This window comes from Cololabis saira, chromosome 12, assembly GCF_033807715.1.
Source record: "Cololabis saira isolate AMF1-May2022 chromosome 12, fColSai1.1, whole genome shotgun sequence".
NCBI classification, from domain to species: Eukaryota; Metazoa; Chordata; class Actinopteri; order Beloniformes; family Belonidae; genus Cololabis; species Cololabis saira.
The window spans coordinates 9,529,130-9,541,366 of record NC_084598.1 but is presented as its reverse complement, the minus strand read 5'-3'; the positions used below and the strand labels follow the sequence as shown (position 1 = coordinate 9,541,366).

General features: G+C 46.8%; 1 protein-coding gene and 1 non-coding gene across 2 annotated transcripts in view; one reads left to right on the top strand and one right to left on the bottom strand.

Annotated features, from left to right (window-relative positions):
* The window catches only part of LOC133456804 (adenylate cyclase type 6-like), a 51,533-nt gene extending 39,488 nt beyond the window's left edge, over positions 1 to 12,045 (bottom strand). Inside the window, 3 exon segments of the mRNA XM_061735396.1 lie at positions 7,529 to 8,477; positions 8,560 to 8,810; positions 11,840 to 12,045. Of these exon segments, the coding sequence (XP_061591380.1) occupies positions 7,529 to 8,477; positions 8,560 to 8,579 (969 nt within the window). The 5' untranslated portion in view covers positions 8,580 to 8,810; positions 11,840 to 12,045.
* On the top strand, positions 3,921 to 4,003 carry trnal-uaa (transfer RNA leucine (anticodon UAA)). The gene has a single exon. It is a non-coding gene; the product is annotated as a tRNA-Leu (tRNA).
* Positions 12,046 to 12,237: the final 192 nt, after the last annotated feature.

The following is a 12,237-nucleotide window of genomic DNA, read 5'->3' as shown; positions in this document are numbered from 1 at the left end:
TTTCAGAAACATCGTGTGGGTCAGAATTACCAAACAGATCCAGGGAGGAAACAGAGACGGATGAAATCGGTTTTATTTTTTCCCACATTCCGTTTTTATTTTGGTTTTTAATTTTTGAGCATTTGATTTTTAGCATTTTTTGCAAATGTAACCCCAAAACAGTATATAAAGTAATGAAATATAGACAATTTATGCAATTATAACCTAACACTTCAATGTTTTCATACCTTTAAACATATTTAAAGGCAAAATCATGGCACCAGTTATTCTCGTGTCCAACAAAACATTCCTTTTTTGGGGATAAACAAAAAAATAACCAAAAGTTGTAATGTAATGATGAAAAAAAAACTACATAAATAAATAAAAGAAAAAAAAATTCGATCTTTAGACATATGAATCGATTTTTAGGAATTAATATGAGAATCGATTTAGAATTGGGAAATCGATTTTTTTCAACACAGGCCTGCTCACAAACACAAGCAGCTCTGACAGACGACCCAGAAAGAGTGCGTGTGTGTTTGTGGCGGTGCACAGGCCGGGCCGAGTGCACGCACATGTGTACGAGTGGCACGGCTGCGACTAATTGATTGCAGCTAAGGATCACAGATACGGCGGCACAATTACACGAGGATTAGCTGCTGAGTGACGCTGACGCTCCGTTATCCTTTTACCTCAAGGTGGTTCAACCTGCTGGATGTTTACGAGTTTACACCGTCATCGCTCGACCGCACGCTGTAAGAGCGCACGCACCAACCGACAGCGAGAGCAACTTAGAAAACAATAACGTGGCCTAGATCGGTTTGGAAAGGCTGGATGGAATCAAGTGCCACAGATTTCAGGAGTCCAGCATGAAGTACTCCACGTGATGCAGACATCAAGATGTCTGCAAGAACCTCAACTGGTCTTAAAAAAGAAAACACACGCAGCAACTGTGACGAGACACAAGCGACCCTGAACGTGGCAAACATGCTAATTGTTGCATTCAAAATGTTGCAACAGGATTTCTGTGATTAAAACAAGGCACGCTCGACACAAAGAGTTAGGATGATGCAGGTTTTAAAGAACCTGAAACAAACTACAATGCTGTTGGTATTTGTCCCAGTGTTTTAGCTCCTTGAATGTGGCAGAAATCAACAACATAATACCAGATTTCCCCTCTAACAGGCTGCTTACAGAAATACTGGAGGTTTCAAATAGCTGCTGTTCAATATTCATATCAACAAATGCAATAATTAAACATCAGTGAACCTCCAGTACTTTATGTCTTTAAAGACGTTTTCCTTTCAAAGCCACAGACAACCTGCAAATGCAAAGAAATAAGCAAAAAATATTGTTTCAAACCCAAAAAGATTGAAATAGTGTGTTTGTGAGCCACACTTGTTTGTGTCCCAGTGTAAGAGGAGATTTTGACGACCCCCGTGTGATCTGAGAGCCTTGAATAAACTGCCCACGCCCTTCAAACATGCTGTCCTCAAAGCGTTCTCAGATTCTCCGAATTTCTGGGTGTTTTTGTGTGTAGCTCTCATGTCTCTGGTATTTATTCATCTGTCATTTATAAACTCACAAGCTGAAGAGAAAAAAAAATACTAAACTCTCTTTCTGTCTGAGAGTGGACGTGAATAAATCACCCACAGTTGGTCCTCAGTTTACAAGCAGAATCCATCTACGAGCAGCTTGGGGGACTTGGGTCTGATGTCCAAATAAGCCGACACGATTTCCTGTACATGAAAGCAGCTTAGAGAGCAGCTCCTGCTTTGCTCCTGCACACCTTCCTCTCAGGGCAGAAGGGAAACCCAGGACTCTCAGGCAGTGAAACAAACCCTTTAGAAACATTAGTGTCCGTTAACAACAGAAACCCAGTGAGGTTAATAAGTTATTGCAGAAAGAGGAAACAGTGTCACACAAACATGAAGTAGTGATTAATGACGCTGTATTGCTGTGCTGGATAGTACACAGACGACCTTAGAAGTACAGCGCCGCGCCGCAGCTGCGACTATCTCATGGCATTCATCCACCTAATGATGGCAAACAACGCTGGATGTGTGATGGATTACCCTTATAGTACCTCATTTAGGGTGTTGCCGAGCACGCTGTAATTACCCAGTTCCCATGAAGCCGTGACATCGTCCTGTGGTTCAGTAATTAACTTATAATCAACAGTCACAATATTAAGTGACATGTTTTTTTTTTTTTTTAAGAACAGATTCTGCTGCAATCACTTCATTACATAAGAGGCCTCAATCGTGAAAGGATATCGTAATGATTGCTTACCTACGAGACGTTACAGTGACAAGCAGTGATAATGAAGTCTGATATCCTCCCATTGTTTTCATGCAATGGCCTTCCTAATATGTTTTACATAACTCTTCCCCAGAGAGATGACAGTTGTAAAACAGCTAAGACAGTACAAAAGGCTAACAGCACCCCCCCTCACTCCCGCCTTGGCCTTACCCCCCCCAAAACTCCCACCCAACCCTTGCAGAAAAGTACAAAGAGTCCCTTGTGTGAGGGCACAGAGACCTGAGTGATTCTGCTTTATATCATGGTATTCTCCCACTGTCACACACACACACACACTCACACACACACACACACACACATAGAGGCACGTCGCCGATGCAGCCCGTGCGTTTCATTCAGCCCACTGACCTTCAGCGAGCCCCGAGGTCCTTGGCATGACGCACAAACAACACACTGTGCAGCACTACTCCACAGCTTCAAATACGCCGCTTCCAGGCGGTGGCAAATCACAGCAGAGCAGCTCACGCCGCGGCGACCACGTCGCCGTAGTTCACACGCCACAAGTCCCGTCATAAATGCCACGGTAGCGTTTCAAATGAAGCTAGATATGCAGGGACGTCACCGTGAGTCATGCTCAGTCTGACGGACCAGCTTTGCTTTCCTGATCAATTTCTTGCAACTCCATCTATCGAATGTTTGCGATTAACCGAATTTGAAGATTTATAATTCTGAGGTTTATATTTCTGTTTTAATGTCATCATATTTTCTGCAAATTGTTGCCTTATTGGTGAATCACTTGATCAGCGACATGGGGGCTGGTACTTTATTGGATTTTTAAATGATGTGAAAACTACCTCAAATAAGATATAGACCGAGATTATTGATGATCTGGGCACACCGGTGGGTGTCCTCCTATCACTTCCTGCACAGCCCTGACGCCGACTTGCTTAAAACTAAATACTAGATTTAAGGGAGAAATACAATGAAAAGGATAACATTTTCCAACCTTGACTATTAACTCAAAAACTCCCAAAAGGCACCACTTTGTCACCTTGAGGCCACCTACGTCCAAAAACAGGTCATTCAGGGTTCTGTGACATCACAGACCCAGATCAGAGTTGAAGTATCCCGCTTCCAGGGCGCCTGGCTGTATTTACTTCGTCCCTGTCGGAGTTTGGCCCAAGCATGTCACAGACATGCCGTTAGTACCTCTGGAAACACTGAAGCCAAAATGAAAGTGCAGGCATTTTTTGATTTTGCGGTTTTACGCTGCGCAAAGCGTGGAGAGCTCATGGTCTCGGCTTCAAACACCTGACTGTTTTGTCAGAAATATAGAGCATATAATAACGATCCAGTTCTACAGAAGCAGAGGTCATAAACTCTCCTCCTTTTTGGGTGTATTGACTGCAGTTTGTGCAGCACTAGTGGTTTATCCGTGCAGACTTATTCAATTCATTTGAATGCAATTCAATAATACCGTATTAATCTTGATGGGAAATTGGATGTTGTAGTAACTTTCATTATTTGTCCTTATGGATGTTTATGGCTGTGTGCGGGAAGGATCTCTGTTTTTCCATGACGAGATAGGTAAAAACAGAAGAGGGGTTGGTATTTACAAGCAGCAGGACTGTTTTATACAAACGGTCAGCTGATGTGTACCAGGGGCCCGGCTGTGCCGTACCAGGATGGCCGAGTGGTTAAGGCGTTGGACTTAAGATCCAATGGACAGTAGTCCTCGTGGGTTCGAACCCCACTCCTGGTATGAAGTACTAAATGTACTAAAAAAAAAGAAATAAAATTTGGCTGGTCTATGAGACATAAGAGACATGGTCCACCAGAAGATGTTTCTGTTGCTTAAAGGGGACCTATTATGGCATCTAATACCTATTTTAAACAGGCCTTGAATGTCTTAAAAACAAGCTTTTGATTGTTTTTGCTAAATAAATTAGAAATTCAGCCTCTGAGCCATGTCTTTATCTTCCCATTCTCTAACCTCATTATCTATGCGGGATTCTGAGTGGGCGGGGCTATGATAATGAGGCTCTGTGCTGATTGGCTGCCTGAATGACGAGATACACCGCTACGAAAAAGAGGCACAAGCTCCGGCCGGCGGAGTTTCTTGTGGGCGTGGTTTCACACATCGGAGGCCAACCTATGTAAATCACATTTTCGTTACGTAATGAAAGGGAGTAGAATCTGAACGGCTCGTAGATCCACATCACACTGGACGGCTCATCCGGGCGGCTGTACAGACACTGCAGAATTTGGTTGCTTTCCTCCTTCTCTGAGTTGGCAGGATGAGGGGAGACCACTTTATATATGTTAAAGCAAGAAAAAACCTGTTTTTCATAATAGGTCCCCTTTAATCTTTAAATGATCAGACTCAAATACTGGTGAAAGAGAACAAATAAAAAGCCGCCGACAGACTGCCTTTATGATGTTTCCTGTTCGTTCAGAGAATCAAGTGTGAAAAGTGTCACCGTGTCAGAGTTTAAACTGCGTATACGAAATAAACTGTGGCTCTTAATTTGTGATGTCTGAGAGGTTTGTGTACTAATAAAGGATATAAATATATATATCTGTATAAAGCTGTTGGCTAATTTATGGTTCTATTATTTACCAAGACACTGAACGCACTCGGTACAGACAGTCCTTTTTATGCACTTTTTGTACACTTACAAAGGTAAAATGACCTGGTGTTGTCAGTAGGGACCCTACCCACACTATCGCTTAAGTTACATTCTTGAGTCTCATCAGAGGTTTAAAATAGCAATTTATCCTGACGTAGGTGTATTGCCCCCTGGGGCTAACATTAACTTTCCTTCTGCTGTAAACACATATTCTGTTCTCATTCTGCTTTCATTCACATTTGTCCATCTAGTAATCAATCTAGTTTTAACTAGGACTGTTCCTGTAGCAGGATGGGCCACATGTCATTATTCTCTGACAAGACAAGGAGAAAAGATGTAAAAGGTAACAGTTTAATGGGAATTAAGCTGTATTAAACACTATATAGTTTAGTTATTTGAATAACAGAACTTGTTAATGGGTGTTTTTCTTGTTTGAGGTGAAATTTATCTTCATATTATGTGTTTATGATCTTTGTTGCCACTTTGAAAATACAAAAAAAAATGTTTTAACTAATAATTTGAAAATCTGACAGAAAGCTCCTCCCAGTTCATTAGTAAGTTTAGCATCTTCCAACTGACTACCAATCACGCTCTTTTGGTCCTGTCACGGAGCTCAGCGAGCAGCTGCCCAGCAGCAAACAGCATGAACAAAGAGCTAACTGGTGAACAGAGAGACAGATCTGGAGGTCAACGCTGCTGATATCTCCTGCATGTGCCTGTTCGGACCAAACTGAGCTAAACAGGGAGCCAACACCGCACAGTGATTCATAAAGTGATGAAGAACACCACTTGAAACGAGTGCTATTTTAGATCCATGCAGACAGGATGTGTAAAACGGCATCTGTCTGTAAATGTGCCGTCTGACACATCGCGTTTATAAAAAGAAAACTTTTTTTCATTTACAATGAGTCGGTTTTTTTTCCCCTAAATGGGAAAAAGAGAAGCAAAAGATGTAATAAAATAACACCTGAAAAGTATTATCAGATGGAGTTGAATCCGTCCTAATTCTCTCGTGAACCAAATATTGCGATTCTGACTCATTTTGCAAACATCAAGTTCAATTTCAGTATCCGCTGACTTGGATTTCTCACACGTCGCAGCGCTACTCCATCCACCCATGTGGGGAAGTGTGGCGTTAGTAGGCAGTGCTTCTTCTGCTGAAAGTCATCGTGAAGAGACACAGGTGTGACTCACTTCTTCCTGACCACAGAGACTGTGGGTGTGGACACACCCACAGTGGTTTTTGGAGGGTAGCTGGGCTGACAGGCATGTGAGAGTTCTGATGAGGTTTTCAACCCTGTATTTAGTCACTGTTGCTAGACGTCTTCGGCCCAGAAGTGGCTTGCTAATAAAGTTAGGTGGTTATCTCCCCGTGCATGTCTCTGTGGGGCTTTTTCCTTATTGGGTCTGTTTCCTTGACTTGCCAGAATCAGTGTGTTGGCTGTGGTGCGTCTTTAAATAATGTTAATGGTACATGTCGCTGCCACTGGGCTTTGCAACATTTAGGACAGCGCCCTCCTCCGCTGTGCACCGCCCTTAGTAAAAACCCAAAACACTGGCATATAACCGCTAGGGATGGACGGTATGGACTAAAAAATGTATCACGATAATTTTATGGCATTTATCCCGATAACGATAAAAAAAATACCAATTCAACTATAAATCTATAGTTGAAGACATTCAGTCTTTGGAGCCCCCAAATCACTGCTCTAAAAGAATACTAAATGCTACTAAACTACACCAATGAAATTGAATTAATAAAAACCAATTAAATGAGTTACACCTGTACTGCAAAACTGTAATGACTCAAGCTCCTCGTTCTCAGATCCGCCAAAGTTTGTTACACAAAAACCTCATCAACGGGAATTTATCTTTCTTTCTTTCTTTCTTTCTTTCTTTCTTTCTTTCTTTCTTTCTTTCTTTCTTTCTTTCTTTCTTTCTTTCTTTCTTTCTTTCTTTCAGGCTCATTTCTTTCTTTCTTTCTTTCTTTCTTTCTTTCTTTCTTTCTTTCTTTCTTTCTTTCTTTTAGGCTCATTTCTTTCTTTCTTTCTTTCTTTCTTTCTTTCTTTCTTTCAGGCTCATTTCTGTCTTTTTTTCTTTCTTTCTTTCTTTCAGGCTCATTTCTGTCTTTTTTTCTGTCATTTCCTTCCTTCCTTCCTTCCTTCCTTTCTTCCTTCCTTCCTTCCTTCCTTTCTTCCTTCCTTCTTTCGACGCAGAACCATAAATCCGGCTTTACACAAAAACTTCATCAACAGGAATTTATCGTTTTTGCAGCGAGATGACAAATTGTTACCGTGGGGAATTTTTTTGACGGTATATCATGAACAATAAAATATCGCCCATCCCTAATAACCGCAGTCCATCCTTTCCCCAGTACTGGTGTTTTCTGGATGAACAGTTAAATGTTATTCTTCACCTACTTCCACATATCTAGGCTTGGGCCAGGTGTGACTAGCACATGAGGACAACGGCACGTCTCACTTAAGGATAGCTGTCAGTTGGGTTTAAAGCCCTCGTCAAGAGATGCTGCAGGTACTGATAGTATAAGTGAAAATACAGAAAATATGGTGTGTGATACCACAGTCAGCACAAACAAACAGGAGTAACCATCTGTTAGTACAGCTCCATAGGACATTTGAATGTCAGGCCACTCTTACCTGTTTCCAGAGGAACTTGTCTTCCTGGTTGATCTGCCAGGTGGTGACCACATGAATAATGGACAACACCGCTCCGCTCAGCACTGCCGCCCTCATCCTCACCGGCAGCAGAGTGTAGATGATGTAGATGAAGAACACGGACCACCAGATTCCTTCTGAAGCACTCCTAGGTGCCACCATGAGCACCCCAAACACCTGTACCGACAGCAAGACTCCGATCACCAGATAGCTGACCATCCACATGTAGTCCTGGTGGAAGCCGTTACGGTTGCACACTACCATCAGAGCCATAAAGAGCGCCATCGCCACCGACAAGGCCGATGAATAAGCCACATGAGGGGCGGCGTGGACGGCGTGGACACAGTGGAAGGTCAGCATGATGCCGCACACGATCACAAGTACCCCCATGAGCATAGTCAAGGAGCTCTGGTTCAGCCTAAAGAAGTAACGCTGGTATAGGCGCTCCAGTTTGCGGGACTGGAATTTTTTGGACTGGAATACTCGTACCACCCTGAGCCAGCAGTCCGCCGCCGTCACCACACCCGCTGCGCCGTTAGGACCCTCATCGCCCAAGTCGCCACTTCCTCCATTACAACCCCCCTTCCTCCCTTTCAGATCCCCGTCCTCAAAGCCCAAGTCGACCGATTTCAGCCCCACGCCTTCCCCGTGAGCTCCCCCCCTTTTGCCATAGTGGTCCTCCTGCCATCCGCAGCGCACGCCGAAGTTGCCGCCACCTCCCGCGGCCCCAGCCACCCCTCCGCAGTGGTGCTGGTGGAGGGGGGCTCCGGAAGGGGGCTCCATGGCATCCGGGTCCCGCAGACAACTCATGTAACGTGGGTTGCAGAGAGATGAGCCTCCCTTCCGTTTGGACTTCTTGCCATTGCGCTCCCCCCACGCAGTCTTGCGGTCGTCCACTCTGGCAACTAGGAGACCACTGAACCAGGACATTCTGGAGAGGAGAGAGAGGAGCAGTCACTAGGACAGCAACGATGATGGGATAGGATCCATCTCCGGGGAGGCCGTGCACGTACCTGTCTGGGTTCTGGTACATGTCCCAGCCCTTTCCCTTGCAGCCGGTTCACTCATTTATCCCCCTGGATAAGAATTTCGATGAAGTGCGGAGAGGTTCGTAGGGGCCACGCCGTGGGGCCACAGGGTGGGAGGTGAGGATGAAGGCCAGAGAGCACACCAATGTCCAGATGTTTGTGCACAGCCAGCGATCAGAGGCCGAGGCTAAAAACCGTCTCCAAAGCCAGGTCTATCGCCATGGCTTCCGCTGGATCTGGAAAACAAATGCAGAAGCTATCAGTGGGACAAACAGCTTTGTGACTGTGTTGTGGCAGTGAATTCTTTAAATGTATAGTGAAACACATCCTCAGTCCCATGTGACTGCCAGCGCCTTGACTGGCGAGGCTAATCGACTGGACTGAGTTTGATGTGCGAGTTTGTTTCAGCCATAGTCTGGCGACCTGTTCAGGGTATGCACCCCCCCCCAACCCAAAGGCAGCAGGGACAGGATCCAGTCAGGATGTAGTCCGTAGTTAATGCTAACAGTCGTTCTGTGTCTCGGTCTCTCTCTTTCAGAAGTTTGTTTAAAAGCACCAAAATAGTAGGAAGATTGGAGGTTTCATGAAGTAAACTAGAACTGGCTCTGTTTGACCCTCCGTGACAAAACACACCCTCCATTTGTGGAGTCAGCTGGACTGCAGACACGGAAAGATTCCCCCAAAAGCTCTGTTTACAATCACAATCAATGATAAGCAGACAAGTTAAAATAAAATAATGCACATAAATGCTGCCGGGCAGCAGGACACTGTCAAGACAGAAGTGGTGCATCAGAGTGGCAGACTCTAGAGATCTGCAGGATCTAAATCAAAAGCTGTTAGGAATTGACCAAATGGTCCAAATGTCTGTATTTCCCTTTTAACTTTAAACATATCACAGACATAAATGCAATAATGGCACTCTGACTGCACAGTTCGAATGTACAGATGCTCTGCAGGCATTTGGGTCTAAGAGTTTAAGTTATTCAAAATGTGAAGCCGCACGACAAACATTACAAACTGTTTGCATAAAAGGCTTTTTTACTAACCATGAAGGCCTAAAAAAGCACTACAGTACATTTAATGAGATTATTATGCAATAGTTTGGGACTTATCCTCTGTTGTCTGTTGCAGCTGTGTGTAAGTAGTATCGTCCATTTTATTTTCTCCAAATATCTAAATGATTGTCCTGATGGCGATGCATTTAGAAGTGGTACATGTGTGGTGTTCGGGTTTGTTCGGACCAGGTCTCATTTTATTGCTGTGGTGACATTGTAACATGCCTGCAGTATTTCTATTATGGGATACAGTGTGTATATAAAACCACAGGATGACAGTGTGGATTCCAGACATATGCCTCAGAGATGATGATCCTGCCAGGCCTCAGACGCCCTGAGCTCAACGGCAAAGAGACACGCAGCAGTGGCCACCTCTGCCGCCGCCGCTTCTCCTTGACCGGCCTTTCCCCCGGAGAGCCGTGCAGAGCCGTGCAGAGCCGTGCAGGGCCGGGCTGTGCAGAGCCGTGCAGGGCCGTGCAGAGCCGGGCTGTGCAGAGCCGTGCAGGGCCGTGCAGAGCCGGGCTGTGCAAAGCCGTGCAGGGCCGTGCAGAACCATGCAGGGCCATGCAGAGCCGGGCCGTGCAGAGCCGTGCCATGCAGAGCCGTACAGAGCCGTGCAGGGCCGTGCAGTGCAGAACCATGCAGGGCAGTGCAGAGCCGTGCAGAGCCGTGCAGAGCCGTGCAGTCCAGGGCTGTGCGGCTGAGGCAAAAATAGCATTTCCTCGCCGTATCTTGCCTGCAAGCGCCTTCTCCAACGCGCACTTCTCCTCCTCTCCGTGTCACTTCTTCCGTGGCAGTGGATCGAAGATTCAAGGAAAAGGAAATAAGAAGCGGGGCTCCCCAGTCCTGCACCCCCTCCCTCCTCCCACCTCCACCCGGCGTGCGTCCCCTCTCTCCCTGCACAAGGTCGACCAGCTGCACCCGCTGCGCTCGGGTTCGGGGCTTCGCCGCCTCGCAGCGCCAGCTGTGGGGGGGGGGGGGGGGGGGGGGGGGGGGGGGCGGCGGGGGGGCGAGGGGCCGGGGGTGGGTGGGAGTGAGGGAGGCTGCGTGACCGTGTCCCCGGGGAGGGAGCTGCACTTTCCACCGGACACTAGCCACCGGCCGTGGAGGGAGCATGAAGTCATTCATTATGGGGCTGAACACGACCGAGGCCGTGCATGCATCCCCCCCTCCCCACCCCTCCTCTATCTCCCTCTCCCTCTCTCTCTCTTTCTGAAATCCAGATGATGCAGATGCAAAACATAAATAAAAATAAAAAGACAAGGAAAATCGCCTCAGAAGGACTTTTTGAATTGCATTTTTCTGCGGCGCGGCCGTGATAACGTGCAGATGTTTGCGGTCCGTGGATGCCATGCACAGGCGTGTGTGTGCGCGCCTGTGTGTGCGTGTGTGTGTGTGAGAACCCGCATTCAAACAGCGTAGGCTTCTTGTTACATAACAGCACGGCCTATGTGACAACCATAGCTGGGACCAGAAAGCCGCTCCGCTGCGTCCTGTAGCTGCACTCAGGACGCAAACACACCTATGGCAAACACGTCTTTTATTCCAGCAGCTGATATTTATCATTTTCAAATCAGCAAAAGCTCACGGGCTCGGTGTATTTACAAAGCAATTGGAGGAATAAATACATGCGAGCCTGTATGTGCTGCACATTCCTCAGCATCAGCGTGAGGATGGAGGGCTATATAGCGACGAGACACACTCGTGAAAATCCATCCAATATAAGTGGATTTCGTGCAATTCAGAGGATGAAAATGGCGTGTTTGAGTTTTAAGTTATGCCATTCAAAATAACCGTGTCCCTATATGAGTGCATCATGCGAGTTGCAGTGCAGCCTGTTAACACCCTTGTGGACTGTCAGCTGTACCAAAGAAAACGCGCAGTGATGCAGCTCGTCCTTCCTCCCTCAACACACGCACAGATATGTTGTTATTGGCCTCCAGTGGGGAAACATGTAGTGACCGTGTCTCCTTTTTTGCAACAGTGTGAAAGCGGAGGCCTCGCAGGAGCTGTCGTCGGCTCTGTCAAGCATCCAGCCCGGGACGCGCGGAGCTCCGGCGGCCAGCTGACCGCGGACGCGGCGCTGCGCGCCCGCGCTGCACGCGTCTGCATGACAGGGCAGCCGACGCTTCCCAAACACCTCGGCCTGCAGTGTCCAGCAGCAGTCCAACAAATAAATAAATAAATGAAAAAAAAAAGAGGGGACTCACCGCGATCATCTTGTATTCGTGGTCCCGGACGGGATCGCAGCAGACCATCGGATTTGGCGCAGCTGTGCGTCGGCGCGGCCAGGGTGGAGGAGCATTGGTAAAAGCTGTGCGAGGATGGTCCGGTTAAAGTGGTCACCCAGTGGTGGATCTCCTCCTGTCGTCTTCTCGCTCCACTCCCCTGCTTCTCCTCCCCCTGACCCGCTCCCAGCACGACTGTGAAGCCGGTGCGAGTGCAGGCGCTGCACTTCCGGGGGACCAGGGGCTTCCAAGTTAAAAGTATTAAGCCTGAATTATGGTTCCGCGTTAAATCGACTCAGAGCCTACGGCGTAGCCGTACGGTGCGCGTCACCGCGTAGCCTACGGCGTAGGCTCTGCGTGGGTGTAACGCGGAACCATAA